A 21623-nucleotide genomic window follows, 5' to 3' on the forward strand; every position below is an offset into this window, starting at 1 on the left:
TTGCTTTGTATATACTTAAACACAAACAAACTATTTGCTGAGCAAAACAATATATTCACATAATAAAGTACATACGAGTACGTGTTAGAGTTTCGCCAACTAACACGTACTCGTATGTACTTTATTATGTGAATATATTGTTTTGCTCAGCAAATAGTTTGTTTGTGTTTAACACTAGTACATTTATTTTAAGTTTTAATGCAGACCTGATACTTTACTCATTTTCGAAAAAAAAAATGATTTCACAAGATTTTATGCCTACGTCAACACAGCTATTCAACTGAAACTTGTGTAGGTGGCGTGCCAAGTATTGCTGCTTCAGCCAGTCCACCCGTAGGAGCGATCTACTGGATACTTTCAGAACCAAAGCCAATTGGAAAACTTGCCCCTATAGAAAACGTGCCCCGGTCTCCCCTATAAAGGAGTGTTAGCAAACCAAACTCTTAAAAAAAAAAGAAAGAAGAATGTCTGTTCACTTACTACAGCTTGAAATCAGTCACAATTTATAGCTTGATCTCTGCTAGTGATAATATATCATCGTTTTATGTAAATATATGAAAAGACAGTTATCGAAATATTTTTTTTTAATGTTTTGTCCAATATAATTTATTATATCTAAAATAGACCTGCAAATATTAATATAAGTCATATTTTGTATTGTTCTAACATTAAGAACTCTCATTTTTTTTTAAATGAACTAATTAAATACTAGGCAATTTATTATTTTCAAAGCTTTGTACTAACGTCTGTTTTTCAATAAGTTAAGCTTTAAAAATATTGCATATTGATCGTAATTATAAGCGGTAAAATAGTCATTAATGACAAGTTACTTGTCATAAATTGGACAATTTCTCGCGCTCTGAGCTTTCCCCTCTAGAACCTAATACTCTTCACGTAACAATTATCCATATTAATACGAAATGTGTCGCCATGGGGAAGACATTTGTTGGCTGGGCGCCATAGATCAACACAATGTGATATTCCTGGCCAGTTCTATCTTATCATACTTGTGGAAATATAATTATGTACACTGTTCAGATTTTCATAGTTCAACCAACAAACGTAGATTTATTGAACTTGGAATTTCACTAGAGAAGACACTACACTAGCGTTACTTAATATTATGACATTGGCGAAAATTTACTGGCTACACCGCTGATTAATACCGTTCATCAGTGTAATAATTATTTCCTTTCCGTCGTATGCTTAAAAATTACTTATCTTTTTCAAACAATATGGTAAATATATAATTATGCAACATTGTTCTTTTTTCCCCATTTCATGTAACACTTTCTCATTGTTTTGCGCTAAAATTTGTCGCTATACATGCTCTTATTTCTAATTGCCGCATTAGCAGAGGCGAATATAGAAGGTAAAAACTGGGGAAACAGCCAGATCATGATAGGTATATCATAAGTTTATTATAAACTTTAAAAAGTAATAAATAATAGCTTCAATTATTTTTGTCACTCAGAAAACTGGTGGCCTACGCCCCCAGGCTTCAAGCTAGATCCGCCACTGCTCATTAGAGTATGAGATTGCCCCACTATCTATTTTAGTGTTTACCTTCTTCTCATATAACCAACTAATGCATTGGAGCTATAAAATACGATAACATACTGACAGCATGAGTAATAATAACGCCAAATTATCGAAGATTTTACTTTTAAAGCTTCTCATAAAAGGAAATATTTAAGATAGTTGAAAAAAGCTGTTCCCAAAACCACACATATAATTTTAATACGAATTACACTTAATATGAATAGGGAAATACAAATTTATGGTACTCATAATGCGAATATTAACTTCATTGTTAGTAATGAAAGTTACTTGTTTCACTAATAATAGTTGTTTATTAAGCATTCATACAATTATTACTCATATAACAATTTTCTTCTGTCTACAAATAAAAGTATAACAAAAAGCAAAATTTATCCACTTCAAGATTCACTTACAATGTAATCAAAGTTCACTGTCAGCACATGCAACGTGTTCCCACCCCCGACAACTGAAACATTTTACCCAGTTCTTCTGATGACATTCCTCACAAATAATATACGGTTTTATTTAACTGAAATAAATAATTGCTGAGATATTGAACGAATTTAGCTTTCAATTCATACCAAAGTTCTTTTAAATAATACCATTGAAGGTGATGGTTTGATTGATTGTGTCCTTTTAAAAACATACACCCTGTCTTATCAAGAAGTTTTTGGTACAGAAAAAATGTATCAAATGTTTTTGTTTTTTTTTTTTCTTTCTGAAACTGCATGTCCCTGACGGCACACTGTCAAGTGCTCTTTTCATATTTTCTTCACTCCAATTTTCTCTTTTCTTGCACCCGTTTTTGTAAAATGTCCCTGAAAATGGACGTCACCTTTAACATGGCTGCATTTATATAATTCCTTCTAGCCAGTACTGGGAACACAGTTGCCATACAGTATTGGAACCACACGACATATTCGAAAGAAATGTGAGGACTTAATAGTCACAAATATACTAGTTAAGGTGACTACATTGTCTTATTATATAGATCTGCAAAATAATTACTAGAAACATAACGTAAGTTTTTCTTACTTGGTGAAGACAAAGACTTCAATAGTTATCGACGTAGGAACAACACGAAGGACTATGCACTCTGCAAAGAGTTACTGCATGATGGCGGATGGAAAATGCAGTTGGTGAGTAAAAACGGACATCCTTGATAATTCTTTATAGTGCATGAATAAAACTTTCCCTTATTTAATGCATAATTGGTACAACCTCTTCCATACAATGCTGGTAACTTTTTGGCACTGGGGCCGCTTTCCCTATGAGATTCCTAGTATTGTTGTTGTAGATACAGTTAATACAAAGTATAAATACCCATTAAATTTCACCAAATTGTATCGCAATCGTACACGACGAACATATAAAGATATTTTTAAAGAAAATTTTAGTGTGAAAAGTGTTTCTTCCTATTGAGGAAATCAAATAAATATATATTTCAATTGCGGTGAAATTGGATTTCTTTTTTAATTTACAAGAGCTGCGACGAACAGTTCTGTGAGCGAAGAAGGTATTGATGGAACCACCAGTTTTGATTATATTGTACTTGATATAGAGGACATTTTTTTTAAAAAAAAATAAATAAAAGTACTGCAAATGCTTTTAACATTCTGCGTTACCATCTATTGGTGTGTGGAAGAGAGGCGTATAATCGGGTTAAGGTATTAATTCAGAATTAATTTAGGTGCAGTCTTTTTTATTTTATTTATTTCTGTAGGTATATATTTTTCCTACTTCACTCTCCAAGCCTAAAGCGGTTTCTATACCTTTTTATTTTTTTATCTTCTCTTTTTCAAGCTCTGTTTTTTAAGGGTAAAGTAGTGAAGGCTCCGTCGCTGGTTGATTTCAAAATCATGCTATCGTATTTTGTCTAGAATCCTTTCAGTTGTTTATAGTAGTCTTGAAATGCAGCCTTGTTTGTATTCTTTTCCAAAGCAAGGGGGATTTAGAAAGTGTTCTACAAGAGAAATCTTCAGAAATACTGTCAATAAATTATGCAGTACCCTCTTCCACGCTTCGATACCAGGGGTGCGACAATCTTCTAAGGAAAACAGTGGAAAAATCTTGCTTGTGAAGACGGCTGTATTTTCTATTTGCTTCTTTTTTTTTTAAAGAAAAAAAAACTTAAAACTAGAAGCTTTCAAATGAGAGCTATGAATGTCTTGAGATTGTCTTCACGTATCGTTTATGACCCTTGAAAATGTCAACTGTACGAGCAAGAAGAAGAAAAAAAAATCGGATTATGCTTTCGTCTGGAACATGATGGAAGATAAGGGAAAATCATCGTAATACTAAAAAGAATTGCATTTCAATATGAAGCTCTTTTTTGTTCTTAATATGGAAAGCAAAATCAATAATACAACATTAATTTTAACGTCAAATCTGGCGCAGTGATCAAAAATTTAACTGAAAAAGAAAATTTACATTGACATTACTCATCAATTATTCATAGAATATAAATGTAATGTTTTGATCTGGATATTGTACTTAACAGCATCGGCTTACAAGATGTACATATGTTATGGTATGTTATTGACAAACTAATCAATATATAATGTTCGAATGTCTACATTGCTCTGATGTATCTTGTAATGGTATGTCAAGAGTTACTTGGTGGAAATATCGCGCTAACATTATCGCATTGCGCATCACATAACGATATGACATACAGGAGTTTTTTTAGTTGTGCTAAGGTGTTCACAAGATAAAACCTCGGATTATAATTATTTTTTCGGCAGGAGCTCATGTGGTTCGGATCGCACGGTTAAGCGATAGGTCTCCGTCTCATATAGCCCCGCTACTGAAAAGAACGCTAAACTTAAAATCTAATCTAATTCTTGTTTTTCTTTCTTTCTTTCTCACAAATATATTAATTAAAGATCGTGATCGTTAATATAAGGAAGCCTGTGTAGAGATAGATATATATCTTGTTTATTAGAGTAGAGGACGGGAATATGGAACACTTTTTGTTTGTTTGTTTGTTTTGCGCTGCCATTTCACAAATTTCTAACTGCTTTCACGTATAGAAGAGCAAAATTTAGTCTTTGATACTTGTATTACCAAACCTATATGCAGAACTGTGCACTCATTTAGGAAATATTAAGTTGTAAAATAACCTTTCCATAATTTAGAGCTTGGAAAATTGAGCGGTAATATGAAATAGTGGGATAGTTCAAAATAAAAGCCGACAGAGGGATTAATTGTCTAATGAAGTTTAATTAACTTATATAATCCTACATACGCAATGTACTGCAACATTGAATGTGCAGAAACGAATAGTGAATTACAAACGTGTTTAAGCGTACTTTCGATCTAAATTTGGACTGGACGATATGCATTCTGCATATCATTCTGGATCGAAATATGCCAACTGTCTGCGAATGCTGAAGGATAGTAAGAACAAATATGTAGTAATCGTTTTCACATGCTGGACATTCAAGATGAGCCCAAGACTGACACTTTACGTACTGAATCCACTGTTCATGAGGCCTTCAGATCCTTTTCTAGATCGGCGGCTTTCTGCCCAGTCTTGTATTTGCTACTTCCTTGGGAGACTTTTCAGTGTCATGAACTTGTAGTGACATCAGACTTCAGAAGAAGATTTCCAGGTGTGGAACCACAGTTAATGTGTATGCGTTGCCCAACCAATAATTTAGCGTCATTTATTCAACAATTTGAGCTCGTGCTCTCCGATCACAATTGTGCTTCTTGTGATTGGTTTTCGATCACATTTGACGTAGTTGGCAAACGTCCGGCAAAGCGACCAATTACAAAGTAGGGCCAATGATGATAGTTGGATAGCCTATATTTTTCCATTATTGGGTCTAGTAGTAGGGGAGCATGTGTACGAAAAACATACATCGTGGCAACTTTCGTGAAGATAAGATGAGAGAGTGATTTTCTGATTTAGAGGAACCTTCTGATGAATAATTTTGATGTCACTCATTGGTGTCTGGCGTGCAGACATGATGACGTCATCAAAATGGCGGACAACTTTATATAACATATTTCATAAATAATTGGTCAACAATTAATCAAATTATTAAATAACTTTAACACCTTTAGTTTTAGAGGAAACACCTACATAACGTATTATTGAGAATTTAATTTCGTTTAAAATGAGTTATGGAAAGAGAAAATCGGTTCATAAAGAACTGAGATAATGCTTGTTTCTTCAATCTAGTTGTCCGCCATTTTGTTGACGTCGTCATGTCTACACGCCACGTTCCAGTGAGTGACACCATAGAAATTACTCACCAAAAAGCTCTTCTAAATCAAAAATCACCCTCTCATCTTGACGAAAGCTGCCACGGAATGACATATGTTTCCTTACTATAATGTTTGTGCTGCTAGTGCAGTTTTTCAAAACTATAAGGGAAAATGGCTAATGTTCTTTTGAATTAGTATAACCGTTTAGTTAGATCGGAAAATCTTGAGGCCAAACACTCAGCAAGACAAGACTCACAATTCATGTTCTACTACAACAATGTATAGTGTCTGCTTTATATGCTCTTCCTTGTTATAGCTAGTCTCCCTTTACCCTAAACATACATTTACATGCTCTCATATGCCACAATCAAATAGCGAGGGTCATCTGAAAGCAAACACGCACGTATACTATCACAGCTTTCACGAGTGACTGCCACTATATTTTCCATCGTCGTTGCCCTGATGTTTCAGTGTCAATGTTATCATTTTGCATGTTTGTGTTTGCATTGATTACTCTCAAAGCATTGAAATAATTTGTGGATTCCACATGGAAGCACCATGAAAACACCCTCTTTAATCACTTCTGGGTTAGGTTTGTGGTTGCCTAGTGTCATCGGAGGGTGCGCAAAATTGCCAATACTTATTATAGAAAGCATACATTTCCGTATAAAACCTGTACAGTAAACGTAGATGCTTAGATAACATGATCAATAACAGTGTTGCAAGAGTTTAATTGTAGCTACTTCCATTACTGAGATTTTAGATGGAATTACCGATAAATGTATTGTATTGTTATAACATTATTGCTAAGTCTAGCATATCTAGAATACAGATGGCATTTACAACGGAAAGCTCTGTGACATCATAAATTTTGCTCTCATTCTCGATAAACCACACAGAAAGAAGAAGAACAGATAGGAAGTCTGATACTGATAAAGCGAGTGGTGACAGGCAAATAAAAAGGAAGTGTAGTCCAGTTATTTCCAACTGGGTTCGTCGTGACGCCACAGTTTGCTGTTCCTATTCTCAGTAAACTATGCAGAAAGAACAAGGAGCAGACAGGAAAAACAGTGGCATTCACAAAAACAGTGGAGACAGAGGCAAACAGCAACATTATGGGGCAATTGATGGTTTTGCACACACTGCTAATCGATCTACAAATAGTATCACACTGCTAACTCTAGTTTATTCCATTTCTCTTCCTCGTCTTCATCCTCTCCTTGACTCCACGTGTTCTCTTTGTTGTTTGTTTGATCACAAAAGCCTGCTTCTACGGCATACCTTGCCCAGTGGGAAATGGCTGATGTATAGGTGATAAATCAACGTCCGATAGTCATAATTGAAGACCTCGGAGGAAAATAATGATAACCCTCAAAATCGTGAAAAATGAGTGAAACAGCCAATGTTGTCTGACGCCGGTGGATCTGTTATCCCTCGAAGAATTACCGAGTTTGGTCAACGGATGACAGAGATATAGCCAATTCCGCACAAATTTGTCTATAGTGTCACTATACGTACCCAAACATTCAAAGCTTTGTATCTCAAAATCATGTCAGTATGGGATATCATTATTTCCCCCCGAGCTCTTCAATTATTGCTCGCTAGTTGAATATTATTCATAGTTTATGTTCAGTATCGAGCAGCGTGTAGGTTGGGTAAAGCCCCTCGATTACAATGACTTTACTTACCAACTTCAAGATGAAAATATATTAAAACCAAATTTTGAATGTTGGTTGCTCGAGTTCTTTGAAAACGTCCTTCAAAAAAATTCGTCCAAATTTATGGAAAACGTATCTGGAGTTCTGCTTTTTGCATGACCTATGTTACTTACTTAACCACGATTACCACTAATGAAATTCAAGAATGGACGGTGTCAAATTAACGGGGAATCAGGGGAGAAGAGGAATCCCTCTCTTGTAAAATTCTAGCCCGTGCTCTCGTAATAAAAATAGCATGCCGGCGAGGAACAATTATTCCCTTGTCTCTGATGAATATTACCATAATTACCTTTTGCACAATTTAAATTTTATTCGGTGACAGTAGAAGTAAATATGTATGAACACACTAGATTGTCCAAGTTCTCTCTATTTTTACATTTGATAGTGAAAGCATACAGATCAATCAGTTTAACATATCGTAGGATCTGGCAACCTTGCAAAATTACGTATTCATTTCGTTGTTGTATTGTTTTTCAGTCTAAATATTCAGTTGTACAGTTATTATTTTTTAAAAGTGAATATGAGTTATAAAGCTCCAAGAGGAACTAAAATTATTAGGCTACTTTTATTATCATTATTATTATTATTATTATTATTATTATTATTATTATTATTATTATTATTATTATTATTATTATTATTAAAAACTAGAAAATGTTTGCACGCAACCCAGGTACAAACAGATCTGGCAAAAACAACTAATTGTGTTGCAAATGTAATTGATATCATAAATGTCACGTATATAATATCACACACACACACACACACATATATATATATATATATATATATATATATATATATATATATATATATATAGGGCGAGCACAAAGTAGATTTCTTCCAAAACAAATAAGGAAAGTAAAAAATAAGCGACCGTTGTTTCTTGTTTGTTATCACATCCTTGGAAAATGGCTGAAATCTTTGAGACGAGCTTTGGAACATGCTTAGTATCTACCTCGAGCAAGGTTTCAATGACCACTTTGATTGAATGGCGTATTTTAAACTAGCATGTGGTCCAAAATGAATTCAAAAATTAGAGTATCTCAGGAATCCCTCAAGTGAGGAAGATGTAAATCTACAGGGTGGCCCAAAAGTAGGTATACAGTACCGTACTGACCGGCTCACTTTATTTTATATAATTTCTTATCAAACAGGTAGACCTAGTTTCTTTATTATTTCTTCTTAACTTTGTTTTTTACTTAAGCCCGGAGCATTCGAAGCAAATAAATCCATGAACTAGAATGTTATACTTGATCAATGCAAGGGTGTGTACCTACTTTTGGGGTACCCTGTATATAGGGGAATCCGGGGCAGAACGGAATATGTAACACTAAATAAGTTACATGTTAATAGGGAAGTTCGAAATTTATACCAAAAATACAGTGTTGTGTGGGTTTTTAAAATTGTACTTTCATTAAAATTTATATCCTAATAGGAAAGGGACTTCAAATACTTTTGAGAAACATATTCTCCCCGTGCTAGGAACAGGTATTTCAGCTAGTATATATCTATACTAATAAATAAGGAACTTCTAACTAAGCCTTTATCGGCTTTTTCTAGTATATAAACCTCAATGTGACCAACTACCGGAGCGAAAAGTCAGAAAATAATTAAAAAGTGATATATTTTGCCATCACTTATATATTTAACTTGTACAGGGTGTTTCAAAACAACACTGACAAAGTTTGGGAGGTGATTCCTAACACAAAGATAAGACGAAAAATATAGACCAACCTTGGTGCACAAATGCTTCCTTTCGGAGTTATAGGCTGCCGAAAACATGAAAAAAAAAAATAAGTTTAAAGCTCCATAGCTCCAAAACTATGGGACCTACCGTAGTCGGGTCAAGACTTCCCTTGGAAACTAATATGTGTGATATCCAAAAATACATATTTCAGAATCCAAAGGTACTCACGCAACATTTTTTTAATGGAAGTAGTTTTTGAGTACTTCAAATTATATGCGCGTAGCCCAAACTGCCTCTAAAAAATTGTTGCGTGAGTACCTTACGATTCTGAAACATGGATATTTGGATAGGGCACATATTGGTTCCTAAATAAAGTCTTGACCCGACTATGTAGCTATGGGCCTTTAAAGTTCATTTTTTTCATATTTTCGGCAGCTTATAACTCCGAAAGGAAGCATTTTTGCACCCAGGTTGTTCTATACTTTTCTTCTCATCTTAGTGTCGGGAATCACCTCCAAAACGTCGGTATTGTTTTGAAACACTCTGTATAAGTGTTTCGTGTTAATTTAACTTATAAGTTGTAATTTTTTGTACAAATGTATGTATCATATTTTGCCATCTTGTTAGTATAGATAGAGCTTCTGATGGGTCTCCGATCCTTTCGTAAGGACCGCAGTGGCTCAGTGATAGAGCATTCACATCTGGTGCGTGGGACCCCTGATTCGATCCCACCTCGCCACAGGTGGGCTTTGTGGTGGATAAACACCGTACGCGTGGATTTTCTCGGATTCTTCAGTTTCCTCCCACTTTCTTCATTCCACCATTTCATTCATTCTCATCGTCACAGTCTTCTTTACCGTATACACATAACTGTAGAACGTAAGACTGAAATATTTCATTTCGATTCTCCGAACCTTTCATTTCAGTTCAGTTGTGCTTTTCACTCCCATTAAATTTTCTATTTAATGTTAATGCCATTTCCAGCTTGAAAAATAAATGCCAAATTAATTACTTGGGCTTTTGCTCTAAATCATGTAACTATTACTAAGAAAATAATGGAAAACTTTTGTTTGGTTTAATTTTTGTAACGCTGTTAGCGGAAAGTGCTGCATAACAAGACAGTGTAATTTAGTTCTTTGAACAAAAAGTCTTTCTTCTCCATTCGTGGAAGGGAAAAAAAATAATAAAGTTGTTCTTCATGCAAGAACAACATCCCTAATTGCCACTTCGTTATTTTAATTTCGAAATGAAGCCATTTTTTCCCCTCTTATTAATATGGATTCTCCTTTTTAAAATTCTGTCGTTCATTACAATGCATGATGTGACGTCTTTTTCTATTTTCCTCCGTCTTCCAGATTTGAACCTAGCAGTGGACCACAATGCGCTTCAATCCGCAACTCTTTGGAATTACCGAGCGGCCTTAGCTGTTGACGGCAATCCTGATACTTGTAGTTTCACGCCTCAAATAGCAGAACAACGTTGGTGGCAAGTGGATTTAGGACAGGATTATCACGTGGCCTCCGTTGGACTTATTCTAAGCAAAGGTAAGTAGTTCAGTACAATCGTGAAAGAACATTAAATCCCGTTTAGACCTAGTATCCGTACAACGAATTTTTCTGTTTCATCATTTATATCAAGGAATCAATGTTAATTTCTCATTACCGAACACAGAGGTGATTTTTCTGTTTTATGTGCACCGGAATAGTAATAATCTCTGGAAGACTATAAAAAGAATCAAGCGATACAAGTTTCAATTTATTCTGGTAGATGTCAACCGCTGAACGACGCTTGTTGCCATCTAACGGTGATGTGTGTAACTTTGACTACTTTTACAAAGCGCAGAAATAAAAAATTCGCTTTTGATCAAGAGTTATCGTATAAAGTAACATACAGACGCAGCTCAACGTTACCCGCTAAGATGCTAATGGATCGACTGCATTAAAAGCCTGACATACTAAAAGTAATACAAAATTTACCCTTTTCTTTCGCTTGTTTTTCATAAGTGAAAGAAGATAATGAAATGCAACTTACCACAATTATTCTAATGTTAATGTTATTCTAATGATAATGTTATTCTACAACAGGAAATATAAACCTGAAGAATTTTCAATGTTGCCATCCACAGAAATTACAGTTTTGCCAGAATAGCATTTTCCCCAAAAATCTAAGTTAAGGCAGCGACTAGAGGAACGAACTCAACTGCATCTGATTGCGTATCCTGTCGTTTTGGTATCGTGTGAACTATTTTTTTTTAAAATAATAGTTGTACTTAGTTTGTAATTAACAAAATAGTTTTAACATACAGTTATTAAATAATAATATTATTTAAAAAATAGTTCACAGGATACCAAAACAACAAAATGCAGTTGAGTTTGTTCCTCTAGTCGCTGCCTTAACATAGATTTTGGGAGAAATGTTTATTCTGGCAACACTGTAATTTCTATGGATGGCAACACTGAAAATTCTTCAGGTTCATATTTTCTGTTCTGGAATAACATTGTGTATGTCTGTGGTAAGTTGCATTTCATTATCTCATTTCACTTATGAATAAGCAAGCAAAAGAAAAAATGGTATTTTTTAATTATTTTTAGTAAAGTAGGCTTTTAATGAACTGGGCTGAGATAATTTTTCTAGCTATCCCCTGTAAAAAAAAAGCTTCGCTTGTGTTGAAAAGTTATCGTATGGAGCGATTGATTAACATTACAATATTATAAGTTTTATTTGTGTGACCCTAATAATTACATCCAAAATATTATCATATATAAACGCATGGTTTTATAAAACTCAATGGGAAACGATCCCGAAGCCGGCCAAAGAAGTGGGAAGATTTTGTTAAGAACAATATAGTGCAGTGTGGTGTCACAGCGGATATGACACAAGGTAAAAACGTCTCATATACTCTAAGTGCTGAAAGAGATACAAAACTCTCATCAAACTATATTCAATTCCGTGTATGTCATGTTTCGTAATTATGCGATGCTTACTATGTTTTACCACTTATTTCCACTTATCCGTGATGGTTGCATGTCACTCATACAACCGTTGGATGCGTTCTACTACCGCCCTTATAAGAGATAATGAATAGATATGCTTTCTACAAAACTGGATATTTGTAAACAGCACCTGGCGCATTCATGACACCTATCTACTACTACTTCAATTCAATACCAGAGACAGCTGTGACAAGCTTGATTATCTATCTTTATCGTTTTTCAAATGTGTCCGCTGTTATCTCCTTTTTATCAACCACACAGTCGTTATTAAGTTCTATAACAGTTCCAATTAAACTGAGGTCTCAAACTATATTGACCACTATTGATTTTAATAGACCGTGTGCATCAAGAGTCACATGTCACATTCTAACGCTAATTCCAACATGGTGGATTTTCAGATGTCCGCCATGATTCACATTGCGCCTATTCAGTGCAGTTCTACATGCATTCCTCATAGCCATGCATTCTCACCATTTGACCTCAATCCCTATACTCGTTTCAAAATTAACAGGACATTTCTAGACATTTTCTACGTTCTATCTTCGCATTTTACCCTCAAATATCTCCCACCGTGTCACCAAATCAGAATGTTCCACTGTCAGCTTGTTCGTAAATTAAACTGTCATTACAAAGTATAGATGAAGTAGCTTAACACAAGGTATCGGCCTCAGTGGCGGAGGGCCAAACCGGCCGTGCCAGGTTTTCCTGGTTGAGTTGATTTTGAGTTTAACGTCCCTTTCAGCAACGAGGCTGTATGAGACGGGACCTACTGATTAACATGGAATCCGAACCTAATGAGCTCCCGCCGGGAATCAAACCTAGGTCTCCCACGCCAAATTTGCGTACGCTAAGCGCTTAACCACTAGGAAGCGGGGTTTCCTGATTGAATCGCAGATCATGTAAATTTGTGGTGGATAACATCATGTTCATTGTTTCTAAGAATCTCCTATTTTTCTCCCAACATTTCATTTCACCAAATTCGTTCTTAATTAAACTCATTAATCGTCCACTCTCTTTAGCCTTACGGGTTTGACGTTAAGTAAAAGAATTTATTTGATTGTCATAAAGGGATATCAGCATTTCATATCAGCTGATTCCGAAGTTCTTGGATACTAAAGTTAGGGTTACTTTCACTTTAGAATTCAAGAAAACAATCACTGTGGAGCACTCACTGTTGTCATCTATGAGAGTATTGTCGAAAGTTTCCAATCTGAAATAGCACAACGCTGGTTGTTGCCAGGGTTGTAGAGAAAGACTATGGTTTTGACGAGACTCAGTATCCACCCTACAACCCAGATTTAGCACTGCAGCCTTCGAGAACAACAGCCTCATAAACTGGAGCATTGTCATGCAGTATTCCTGTTCAACCGACAGCGACCGATTCAAATGACTCCTTCCAATGAACTGACGTAGCTAGACACTCAAAACTGATACATTATTTTTTCCCATAGATGTCACTATATGCCATGAACGACTTATTACCAGTAACGCGATTTTTCAGTCTCAGACCGAAAACTTTTTGGAAATGCCTCTGTATATTTGCCTGGAAATTGAAATCAGTGTAAAATTCCTCTATATTGTGTCACGATAGTATCCATTAGAAGCTCACACAACCTGTTATTGCACCTTTCATCAAAGATAAGCATTATATAATTTAGCCACCGTTATTTTGCTTATAAATTAATTTCTCTCTCGTCGTCTCTTCGTGGCCATGTATTTTCTCGAAGTTTTCCTTTTCCTCCTACACTATTATTTTACTAATTCATAATCATTCATTTTCATTAATCATTCATCTCCCTTGGCTTATGTGACAGAAACGTGCCATGTTAAACTGGAAATTAATTTTTCTCTTCTTTTTATCACAAGATACAGACAAATATTGAAAACGGTCCATTTATATTGAATTAAGTTTTCTTTTCTTTTCTTTTCTTTTTTTCTTTTCTTTTCTTTCTTTTTTTCTTTCTTTTCTTTCTTTCTTTCTTTTTTTGTTTAAATATCAATTATTTGCAGGGTTTGACTTCTTAAAAGTAACAAATAAAATATAAACATCGTACTTTGTGGTGATCGGGATAAACAAGTTAAACTTTAGAAGATATGGCACATCCAGGAAATAAATTTTGTAGGCCCTGCTTGAGTTCTCACTACAGATGAGAATGACTGGGCCATATGACATGTTGTCGGAAGGCACACACACATATCTGAGACAGAAGTAGGGCAGGACATACGAGTGAAGCTGGCTGTACTTGTTCTGTTCCGTGTACTTAAATGAATTAACGCGTTAGGAAGATCCCACTCCCTTCTGAAAGTGACTTCCGCTCGTGGAGAGCGTCGTGTGCTGAACCACAACATTGGACAGGGGAAGATAAATGAGTGTGGAAATGACATACGGACTACATAATAGGAAAGGATAGAACCAATGTGGGGAACACAAAACATTATATATATTTTGTGCTTCGTCTCACACGATGAGACAGTGGAATCGAAGTCCACAGTACGATAAAGTACAAGTAATTTATAATTTAAGAGTCTTCATCCCGGCGAAATTAAAATACCGCTAATTTTACAGTAATTATGTGATATCTTCAAATAGATAAAAGATAATCGAAATGTGGAACAAGAGCGCCCTAGACAATATTATTTTACATGAGATACCGTTATCAAGACTCACTTATCTGCTTTCGATTTCAAGCCATTTTGAAAATCGGCATTTATTTTCGCGTTTCTAAACAGCTGAAAACGGAAAGCCGCTAGGTGACTTGTGATAACGGTACCTCACGCAAAATAATATTGTCTAGGGCGCTTTTGTTCCATATTTCAATTATCTTTTATCTATTTGAAGATATCACATAATTACTGTAAAATTAGTGGTATTTTAATTTCGCCGGGATGAAGACTCTTAAGGACGGATTCAACAAAGTAGTTCATTCTTTTTTTAACTCATCACGGGGACTTTTGTATCAGCATTTCCACCTACGCGGTTGAACATCTACACATTCAAGTTCACATTTTGTGTATGTAATAATAATAATAAAAAACAAGATAATTAACTAGCGTTTTGTACAGTCACCAGCAAAAGAAACATACATCTAAATTTCTTTTTTCAAGTTAGCCGGTTTGAGTTGATTAATAAAAATGATTAATCTATTATATTTAGTCAGGTATGGTAGATGATTTCAGATTATATTATTTACTGACAAACAGTATCCCACGCTGTCGTATCTGTGCATAAGATGTAGGTTCTAATCTTTTCTTTGTAGAAGTTAAGTAAGAGAACCTGTTTTATCTCGAAATGCTTAATCACAATTTTATTTACACAAAGAGAAATCTAACATGTACAAAATGATATTAATGGATGCTATTTGCATATCTGAGTTACTTGTCACAAAAACTAATTACGCTAGGAAACCAAAACCAGAAAGCTCAGACTGTCTTTTTTAGCTACCTTTTACAAGTGATAGCAATTGAAACTCACATGAGTATATGGTAACCTCTCAACCGAAGTCCAAGTTTAGTCTCTTTGCACATGGCTAAAGAACGACGTCTCTGTTACCTCCGTTTTCACTCTCCCATTCTGCTAGCCTGAATCCCCATTATATTACCGAATTTTATCAATCTTTTCAAATTAAGTACTAAGCTTACGATTTTTTGCAATTAAAAAGTATCATTAGTTTCTATCACTGTTGTCCCTTAGGACAATTTATTATAAAAAAGGAAAGACATATTAATGGTTCCTCTTGATTACTTTTCAAGGATTCTTCTCATAATTACAATAAAGCACTCACTTTTTTACGAATTATCATATCCATTTATTCCTCTTTTTTTTTTTTTTTTTTTCATAAAATCTGTTTTCAACACACTCCCCCACTGAAAGTCTACATAATCTGAACAACACCTTTTAGTGTGTGTCTGTTTTACTTTTTTCTTTGTTTGTCATAAAATCTGTATTCAACACAGAGTATATTTTGTTGTAGTTTAAAGAAAAGTGTCTTCTTTTTATATTGCTGAAATATATGCTTTTAGGAGGTATAAGAAGACCAAAGACGCTATGTATAGGGATGCACTACTTTGCTGGCGATTGTGCATACAACAGTGAGTAACATTAACCATAACCAAAATAAAATACTGAAAGTACTGATATTTGACAATTGCCCTGCCATGTGTCATGTTCCGGATGTATTTTCTTCAGATGTTTTGCGTTTCCTATCTGCATTTTATACTAAACAATCAATATTGTTATACATCTAAACTACTGAAATTTCAGTGGAGGAATACGACGTGATGGCGACGATAGAACACTTATTTCGTATGCAAGAGGTCCCTGTTTTGATATCAGTCCGTGAGTTTGTTTGATGGAAAGGATCCCTATCCGTGGGTTTTCTCGATATTCTTCATTTACGTCCCAGATTATGATTGCATCAGTTCTTTCGTAATCATTGAAAAGAATTTGTAATGCATCTGTATTAGCATACAAGATGATACTGTGATGTAGTAAACCCAATATTTCAATTTCAAAGTTTGAATATTGGATGAATATATTAATGTTGAGTTCTTCTTGCTAATTCATGCAAATGGCTTGAATGCATTACTGACAAAATACAAGGGAAACTCACAGCAATGGAGAACACCAAAACTGTTTTTTTTTTTTTTTTTTTTTTTTTTTAGTTAGTTAGTTAGTTAGTTACTTGCCCGATAGTTGTAAGTTTGACAACCTCATACCTTGCTGTAATTCACTGCTTGAGGAACATACCCGCAAGTCATGTACACATTCCTTTTAGTGGAAGAGTTTAAGATTAAAGTAGATGAATCAACAGATATAATATGTATATTTGAATCGCAATATTGAAAAATAATTGCGGCAAATATTCGAAATAATTTTCAATTGCTAGATGCTTAAACATGCGGGATTCAATTGCAGATGTCATTAGTGTGCTCTTTGAAAGGAACAATACCGGGTGTACTGTGCTCCGAAAAAAAAAACCCGCACATACTGTAACTTCCACATTTCCATTAATAACTCAGTTTTCTTCATTTATTATTGCTTCTGTGTGCTTTCTTTGACAAAGCATTGTAGTAATGAATAAATGTTTATGATTTTTGAGAAAAAATGATGCAAAACAAGAAATTTATAAGCACAAACCCTTTATTGTTATGAAACCTTAGTCAGCCAAATAATTACGCGAAGAATATTTCAGGGGAAATTAGAGGGAAAATGACTCAACACACTGCACAAGTATTCGGAACATTCACAAAATATATATGCGAATTGTAAAGAAGATTAGAAGATCAAACTACGCATTTCTGCGATCAGCATGGAATTCACGCTTCATCTACAGTTCCAATATGCAAAATCAATCAATATCTTTAGTTAAAATTACTGAAAAAACAACAACAGAAAATGTCTATTTCAAACTCCAAGTGTTAACATGCGCTTGGTGCGATTCTATTAGCAATATTACAACGCACTCTCTCGTAAGTTGCTTCCGTGGTCAAGCGGGTTTAGTCATGCTGTTGGCATTCTAGAATCGAGCATCGACAGTTCGAGTCTCAATGCAAAATGCTTTTTCTTATTATAAAAACTAACTCTATGGCCTATGGAACCCGGAGGTTCAATGCCGCGTTCACAAAAGCTCTCCACTGACTTTTATCCTTAGCCAATTGGATCCAGTTTCCACTTTATATTCCTATCTCTGCGAGATCCATCTTAATATTGTCCTCCTATCTGCGCCTAGGTCTTTCTAATGGTCTTTTCCGATTTTCTTATTGTACGGAAACTTTTTTTTAAAGAAAATATAAATCGCTATTTTAAAGTGCTTGAAGAAATAAAATCAGATGAGCTGTCACGTTTCAAAGCTCAGTCACATTTATTCGACATGTCCATCATTTATATACGAAAACCCTAAAATGAGGAACGTTAACACTATTATAATGAGAACAGATTTCTGAGTTGAATACTTAAAAGTACGCGTCAAAAATGAAATTTATTTATGTCCCTGATGCCTACTCCTATATACCTAGGTACAGGTGTACCTCTCTCTCTCTTGCTATATATTTTATCTCTCTCTCTGTTTATCTACCTATCTATCTATCAATCTCTCTCTCTCTCTCTCTCTATATATATATATATATATATATATATATATATATATTGAGGGAAAGAGAAAGCGAGGGAGAAATATATATATACTTGCATTTTTCATTTAAAAAATTAGTATAATTCATAATCTAAATTTGTGTAAAGCAATTTAAAAAGTCATATAGAAAATATACGCTGCTTAAAATCAAATTAAATCGAAATTACAGTATTCTGTAATACCTAACTTTTCTTATTTATTTACATCGAGTGATTACTTGTTTTATAACATGAGCATTATCTGCTTTGTAATGCACAATTATCTATACTGTAAGTTGAATTTAATTAGAAAATCGATATAGTTGCTGCAAGAACAAATTTGTGAAAATGAAGTGTGTAATAATGTTAGTATCTGAAAGAGATTTTTAGTAATTGTATAATTATTTACTGCATCAGCCTTGGAATACTAGGTACTTCAAACAGTGAATCCCATCGTTTTACTTATTTCGCTTCAATGTTCGTGGAATTCAGTATAAAATCATGAAACATTCAAAACCTGATCTAGTTGTGATGAGAAATCAAATTTAGCATATATCATTACACACGAATCCACCTTGCTTCCGTGGTGGACAAACACCGTATGCGCGGGTTTCCTCGGGTTCTCCCGTTTCCTCCCACTTTCTTTATTCCACGGTTTTCATTCAAGAATGGAAGTGCTCCAAGTGTACCTGGACCAAGTACACGAAGAATCCGGGACGTCATATACCGCCAGTAGCATGTCGTCACGCTGCAGAACATATAAATATTTTGAAGCAACGGAGGCGTCGTTATATTTGCAGTACTAAAACAACAAAAGGGTGTAGAAAATGTGGTGCAGCACTCCACGACAAATGCTTCTCTGTGTTTCGTATATGGTTATGTTGAAAAGCCTAACAAAAACTTGACGAACAATTAATTTTGTGCTATATGCAGGGTGTCTCAAAAGTCCCCTGTCCCCTAACATAGGGTAACTCCGTTATAATCAGAGTTACAACAAAACGTAAGACGGAAAACCGTCTCCAAATATGATGCTTTCAATCTGAAGTGAAGGAATTTTTAAAATCGGACTAGCCTTTTGGGTTGTATACTCTTTGTGCGCCCAATGTAAAATGAAAATGCAACGTTGTCATTTATCTCGACCGACAACATAAATGAATGAAGTTACTGTTTGATATGTTGGCTGGCCATCGACACATTAGCGTAAAAAGTATAGAGTGTACAGCCCAAACGGCTCGTCCGATTAAAAAAAATTCTTCCCTACAGACTGGCAATATCATATTTGGAGACGGTTTTTCTTCTTACATTTTGTTGTAACTCTGAGAATAACAGTTACTCTATGTCAGGAGACTTTTGAGACACCCTGTATATAGCACTTTATAATTACACGGAGAATTTTATTGTATTCTTTGTTGACAAATGCTCTAAAACTCGAAAGTATGTACAACTAAATTAGTTACAAGCTGTATGTCCACTGAGTCGTTAACGACCCACCTCGAAAATCCGGGAAAATAAATGTTGTGGAGCAAATAAAAAATATTTCTTTTTCGTACGCCATATTTGAAATATTCACTCAAAATATGAACAAAATTGCGAACAAAAAAAGTTCTGGGCATATATGTGTTAATTTTGATTATTTCACAATTTTTTTTTTTTTTTTTTTTTTTTTTTTTTGTGAAATGTAACGGAAATTCAGAACGAGATTTATTCGTGAATTTCTCAATATTGATCGATGAAGGTGAAAAATATATTTAATGTTTGTATTTAAAATCCAAAATATAGTTTGGTTACTACATATGTTTGAAATTATAGTTCTGAATTTAAGGTTACTTAGTACTAATTAACATTACAAATTCACTAACACACACACACACACATACATACAGATGGTGATCAGAAAAATGGAAACACCTGAACGAAATTGCAACTTACCAGATTAATATGGTGTCGGACCACCTTTCGCCTTCAGAACAGCCTTGGTGCGACGCGGGATGGAGGCATAGAGGTCGTGAATGGTAACAAGTGGAATTTTACACCATTCCTCGTGCAGGGCATCGGCCAGTTCTGTGAGAGAGGATGAAGGTGGAAATCGTCGCCGGAGTCGTGTTTCCAAGACGGACCACACATGGTCAATTATGTTGAGATCTGGGGATTGGGCGGGCCAGGGGAGGTGTTGAACTTCATCCCGATGTTCCTCAAAGCACGCTGCAACAACGCCAGCTGTGTGAATCGATGCATTATCATCCTGGAAGATGGCGTCATTGTCCGGGAACAACATCCGGACCATAGGATGCAAGTGGTCTCCTAAAATTGAGACATAATAGTTGGCAGTGATTCGTCCGCTAAGTGTGACCACAGGACCCAATGAAAACCATGATATGGCGGCCCACAGCATCACCGAACCGCCGCCATGTTTCACAGTTGGGCGAAGACACTGCAGATCATAAGCTTCTTTGGGCGTTCTCCACACATAAACACGGCCCGTGGTTGGGAATAGGCTGAAGGATGACTCATCTGACCATGTCACACGTTTTCAGGCCTCAACGGTCCAAGTTGCATGGTCGCGGCACCATTTGCGGCGTGCGAAAGCGTTATGGTCCCTGATGAGCGGTTTGGCCCGTGCAACACGACCCCGTAAGTTCGTGTCATGTAATTCGCGGCGGACTGTAATTGTCGAAACAGGGTGGGGGAGGTGCTGATTGAGTTCCTCCGTCACTTGCTCCGCAGTGGCACGACGGTTCTGCGTGACAATGCGCTTTAATACCCGGCGTGACCTGTCACTCATGATTTTCTTCCGCCCACCGTTCCGCTTCCCCGATGTGGTTTTCCTGTGTGTTGTGTAGGCCATCATCACCTTCGACACTGCCTCACGCGACACACTTAACACAGTAGCCACTGCCGTCACACTCACTCCACATAACCGCGCACCAACAATTTGCCTCTTTGAAAATCTTAGAGGTCTCCCATATTACACTACCTCCGTCTGCTGCAGCCACTGGACACTGCTGTTCCACTGCGCCTGACGTAGTATGGAGACCGACCTAACACACCACCACCAGCGGTCCGGCGCTGCGGGCGCCACGACACCACTGCCTATCCATACATCTGACGTGTTGCCAACTACAGGTGTTTCCATTTTTCTGATCACCATCTGTATATATACGATAGAACCCCTGTAATCCGTCACCTTTGGGACCTTGGGGATATGGTCGAAACGCAAAAAAGGTCGGATTATCAGAAAAATACGGATTTACAGTAAAATAAACAAACTCTGAACTCAAAAATGACTGTATTATTCTCTACAGTGAAAACAAACTAACAGTAATTACAAAAAACTGTATAGTACAGTACAGAAAACA

General features: G+C 35.7%; 1 protein-coding gene across 1 annotated transcript in view; it reads left to right on the forward strand.

The window, feature by feature from the left end:
* LOC145687195 (uncharacterized) overlaps nucleotides 1–21623 on the forward strand; it is a 579982-nt gene that overhangs the window by 445137 nt on the left and 113222 nt on the right. The window contains exon 4 of the mRNA XM_081760660.1: nucleotides 10521–10709. Coding sequence (XP_081616786.1) covers nucleotides 10521–10709 — 189 coding nt within the window. The remainder of the gene's footprint in view (nucleotides 1–10520; nucleotides 10710–21623) is intronic.

Source organism: Thermobia domestica, chromosome 6 (genome assembly GCF_964235325.1).
Source record: "Thermobia domestica chromosome 6, izTheDome1.hap1.1, whole genome shotgun sequence".
In the NCBI taxonomy this organism is placed as follows: Eukaryota; Metazoa; Arthropoda; class Insecta; order Zygentoma; family Lepismatidae; genus Thermobia; species Thermobia domestica.